A 5369-nucleotide genomic window follows, 5' to 3' on the forward strand; every position below is an offset into this window, starting at 1 on the left:
AGAAAGGGTATTTCCATACAACATCGACATTACATTTTCTCTGAGGATTCAAAAACAATATGACTTTTAGATAGAAAAACAACTAAGTTTGATGTAAGTATGCTATAACACTAACGTTTAAAATGCATTACTAAGGGCTCAAATAGATGGAGACAGATTATTACCAAAACTGAATTGTATTTTCAGTTTTAGACTCAAAGGCTGATATTTATGATACTGCGCAGGACATTTGTGCTTTTACATAGAACATTTCCGCTTTTTTAAAGGACATTTGCGCTCCAATTTATATGAAATTTGCGCTTTTTATACAGGACATTTGCACTTCGGAATATTTGCTTCTTATGACTACACTACCATTTTAACTCGGCTAAGGTCCGGTAGCTTTGATCTGGCCGAGTTAAAATTATCCTATTCATTATGGTTTAAAATTTAAACGTTATTTCATAGCACATTAACCGAACTAATATAGTTATATACATATACATATACACATTGACGGTTCTATAATAAATATGAATGTCAATACTTCTATATTGGTTTTGTACAAGATCATGTTTTTCCTGACTGTTGGTGACTTTTCTATACTAAATCCATTAGATGTTAGATGCGTACTGATTGATATTTCATTCTATAGTACAAGATTTTTTTATTAGTTTTTATTCGCTATAAACTACCTACTTGCCAGTAAATATATAACGTATGTCAAGTACTCTATGTTTTTTTATGTGAGGATGTAAAATTATCCTGCTACGTAAAGGCATTATTTTTGTTACGTTTTATTTTTTTCTTCTTCTTTGTAGTGTTACTCCGATAAGTTAAACCCTTTTCAACTGACGTTTTTAGTTTTTTCATATAATGTGCTATTACATCGCTCTTCTATGTTATGGGATATTTGAATTCTTTTTTGACCATCGATTTACGAGTTTTGAACAGCAGTATACGACTGTTGCCTTTAGTTAACATTATACAAAAGTAAAAGTAATACAGAACTTTTAACACTGCAGTTTATATTCTAATTAAATTTAAAATGCTTGAGTTTAGAGTTGTCTTTACTTTGCTAGTTTTTCTCAGACATTTTATATCTTTGTTGTCTGTAATATTACAGAATGGACAATGAAGATAAAAGACGATATTTTATAGTAGGATCTGTTATACTGGAGGTTGTGACACCAATGTTCATGACCAGACTGGAAAGAGACTACACACGTAAAGGACTACTATCTCTACAGGCTTTCCTCAACACACAGCCAGTAATACACATCCTATTTCATCTACGTCACAGAAATGCACGGTGCTGTGTTGATACACCAAACTGTTATAACCATCCATCATTACCACTCATCTATTGTCAATGGAAGCGGTTATATTCAGAGAAACCTGGCCTTGCCCTTCATGATTGCCACTGCAGGTTCACAGCTAATCCTGTTCAACTAGAAGATCTTGATATCACCTTATCCAGTCTGATATTGTTGAACTGCAATAATCTGACACCAGGCGATGATGCTGCAGTACAGGGTTTACGACAGTACAAGAATGACTACCTAAGTCACAATACCACAGGAAGAATATCACAGACAGAATACAAAAGCCTCTGGACAGACCTGACAAACTTTGTCCTACAACTTGACCCTTGTAAACAAGATGACATAATAAGAATTGAGAGAAGACCATTGGATGAGGCTTTGTGTAACAACTACACCCTTAATCTACTGGACATTCATAAAAAACTTGATGAGGTAACTAACCCTTCTAATTACATATGTTTCATAGATAAAATTTAGCAACTCTATTATCTCACTATTGACATATTAATACTTTCAATTGAGTGTTCTTAATAAGCTCTTTAACACTGTAGTCTTCTTCTTTTGGCTACACCAACTCTAATTCAAAACAAAGATATTTTTTTTATGTTAACCGGGTCTTCAATAAAATTTTACAGCTTCATGCGTTTGTTACTTTTTTTTTACTCGTACAGTACAGAGTCTCTTTTTTTTACCTCACAGTACATGTCCCCAATAATTATTTCATCTTTATTTGTCCAAATTGTTTATGCGTTTGATTTCACAACATCTTATTTTAAACATAATGCAAAAGCCTATTACCATTTTTACACTAAATGAATTTGATGAAACAGTATTAAACCCATGTAAAAATCTCATAAATAAGAAGATACAAATCAAAGTGAATGAGGAAATTACATGAACTTCAAAAGAATAAAATTGAGAATGGAAATGGGGAATGTGCCAAAGAGACAACAACCCGACCATAGACAAAAACAACAGCAGAAGGTCATCAACAGGTCTTCAATGCAGCGAGAAATTCCCGTACCCGGAGGCGTCCTTCAGCTGGCCCCCAAACAAAGATATAGTGAAGCATAAGCATTAGACATAGTGAAGGAAAAGAGGAAAAATCCTCTACTATGCAAGTAGTACCTTATGTTCCACTTTGATTTATATGTTTCACGAGTAAACTGTACCCCAATTAAATCTAAATTACTTCTCATGAAATAGGGACGCAAGTTAAATGTCCATAAATGATAAAGAAATGACAAACTAATTACACAGTTAGATAATTGAAATGTCTTTACTGTTGGTTTTTTTCAGATGGATACTTCAATTCAAGGTATTAAATCTGATATACACGGACAAAATGCTTACATACAGGTAGATACATTATAACATTTATTACCACTTACTGTATCTTAATTACCTTCATTCAAGTACACCAAACACGAACAAAAATCCGGTTTACTTGTATATCTAAAGCAAGAACTTCAGGATTGTCATGTATGCTTACCTGTTTTATCTAAATTCTGGCTTTATGTTCCCTAGCTTTTTCATACATTTTGTCCCTATATATTAATATACATTTTTTATTTTCGATTTATGATTGTGAATATCCATTTCATCTTTTTTTCTTTAAAACAGTATTATGATAATCTGTGTATTAGGGGTCATCCATAATTATCAGCCATTTTCCAAAGTGTACAAAAGGTACACTAGGGGGGATTGGGTTAAAAAATCAACATTTTTACAGTACGCTTTTTTTTTTCATCAAATGAAATAAAACAGTCAGATATGTTTCAGATTCTTTTCAATGCAAATTTCTATATTAACCTAAACTTTATTAGACAGGATCTTCTTTTTATTAAGAATTATTGATTCTTGTCTTGAAATCTGAGAATGGTTGATGTACACTTTCTGGAAAGGGTGGGAGGTCTGAAAAGGTATATGTTTTGTACACTTTGGAAAATGGTTGACAATTATGGATGACCCCTTAGGTAATATAATTTTGATTTTGTTACACCAAAAACTGTATTAAATCATACAAAATGTAACAATGTTGAATAAATATAAGGTAAAAATTGTATTGACTCCCTTAAAATGTATTTTTCTTATTGCAAGTTATAGGTATAAATTACTTGTATTATATCATATCACAGGAGATACTCCTATATATCAGAAAAGATGGATGTACTTGTCAATGTGGAAACCATGAAGTTCATAGTATGTATAATTATTTTGATAATCTTATGATAAAGGGTACAATCATGCAACTGGTTTTCCTATTAAATGGCATTCTGGTGCCATTGAAGAAAGAAAATCTTTTAATAACTCTTTTCATGCTTGTTGCCTGTTTATTTTTTAACTGAAAATAACTGTTTAAATCAAACACATGAAAACTAAAAAGATCTATTAATAAGGCATCCTTGGAAAAACTACATTCATTAATGAAAATAGGGTTGCATTTTTGCTAACACTGATGCTGTCTAGCCACATGTGGAGCAGGATCTGCTTACCCTTCCGGAGCACCTGAGATCACCCCTAGTTTTTGGTGGGGTTCGTGTTGTTTATTCTTTAGTTTTCTATGTTGTGTCGTGTGTACTATTGTTTTTCTGTTTGTCTTTTTTATTTTTAGCCATGGCGTTGTCAGTTTGTTTTAGATTTATGAGTTTGACTGTCCCTTTGGTATCTTTCGTCCCTCTTTTGTAGTTGATTTAAAATGTCTTTATTTGTTCCATTAAAATCAATAATAAAATACAACATTCTAGTATGACCGTTCATCGTTCGCTTTAAAGCATGGAATCTTTTTTTCATAAATACTATATATATACAGCAAAATAAAACAACACACAATATATAAACAGCAAATACTACAATAATCTATGTGTGACTTCCTACTTTCAGCTAAAGGCCACACATGCACATACAGACTAGGGCAAGATGTTTTTAAACTTCACCATAAGATTAACCTGACATCAGAAATTCCTAAGGACTGTAACGGAACTGTAGCAGATATAGTAATGATGGATGATGGCAGACTGGTGATGTGTGTGTCTGACAAAAGGAGAATACTGATCTGTAATACAGATGGTTCACAAGTAGACAGTATACATTTACAAGATTTTCCATGGTGTATTACAGTAGTCAACAACTTTACAATTGCTGTTACAGTGGGACAAAGTGAGTGTATAGAGATGTATGACATAAACACTAAAATCAAACTTAAATCAATATCGATACCTGGAATGAGGTGGTGGATTGGCATCACAACTATAAATAATAATTTAGTGGTAGGGGTTGGTGACAACAGACTAATGATCATAGATTACAAGACTGAAGAGGTAGTACATACAATACAGACGTACCGTGGTCCTTACAGGTTACATGGTTCTCGTGACAGAATATTTTACCGTCATAATAACTACTACAACTATAACAAGCTGTACTGGTACAGTCATATTGATAACAGACACCATACTCTTACATTACCTGCACCATGCAGAAAGATGACTACTTTACAAGATGGCAGTCTGTATGTGGTGTGTAAGGACGAATCAGTACAGCATGTGTCATCTGATTGTAAACAATACAAAACTGTCAAAACAAAGGGACTAAAAAAAATTGACTGTTTGGCTTATAATTCAAAGCAAAGAAAACTGGTTATAAAAATTATAAACCAGAGAAAATTTAATGTCTTCTATGAGAAATAATAAAGTCTAGGTTATGCAAGATTATAACATTTCCACAACATGTATTATGGAAAAAAAATTGTATTCAGCTTTGACTGCACAAAAAAAAACATTAATTCTAATACATTTAGAAATATGAAAAGACAAAATATCAATACTCATATGTAATTGCTGCTACGTATAACAAGGAAAACGCATTTATGCTCCACATCAAATCACTGATTTCAACGAAACTAATTTTTACACAACAGCCTTTGCTTGTTCCATAGATACTTGTATATTGCAAAGTTTGGTATCTTTAAATATATGAGTCAGTTAACAATTGTTAACAAACACTTTGTCTTCCTGTTATAAATACTGTTCTATTATGAATTCTTGAAGATTTGAATTAAACATT

General features: G+C 32.2%; 1 protein-coding gene across 2 annotated transcripts; it reads left to right on the forward strand.

Moving 5' to 3' along the window:
• LOC139486906 (uncharacterized) lies at positions 1-5369 on the forward strand. 2 transcript variants are annotated; one of them, XM_071271959.1, is made up of 5 exons: positions 1-93; positions 1106-1736; positions 2604-2663; positions 3443-3506; positions 4188-5369. In XM_071271959.1, the coding sequence occupies exons 2-5, from the start codon at positions 1107-1109 to the stop codon at positions 4991-4993; spliced, it is 1560 nt and encodes a 519-aa protein (XP_071128060.1). In that variant the 5' UTR covers positions 1-93; position 1106; the 3' UTR covers positions 4994-5369. The 2 variants fall into 2 exon arrangements, with proteins under 2 accessions (XP_071128060.1, XP_071128061.1); XM_071271960.1 differs by lacking the exon at positions 1-93 and having other exon boundaries at positions 997-1736.

Source organism: Mytilus edulis, chromosome 8, assembly GCF_963676685.1.
Source record: "Mytilus edulis chromosome 8, xbMytEdul2.2, whole genome shotgun sequence".
Lineage (NCBI taxonomy): Eukaryota > Metazoa > Mollusca > Bivalvia > Mytilida > Mytilidae > Mytilus > Mytilus edulis.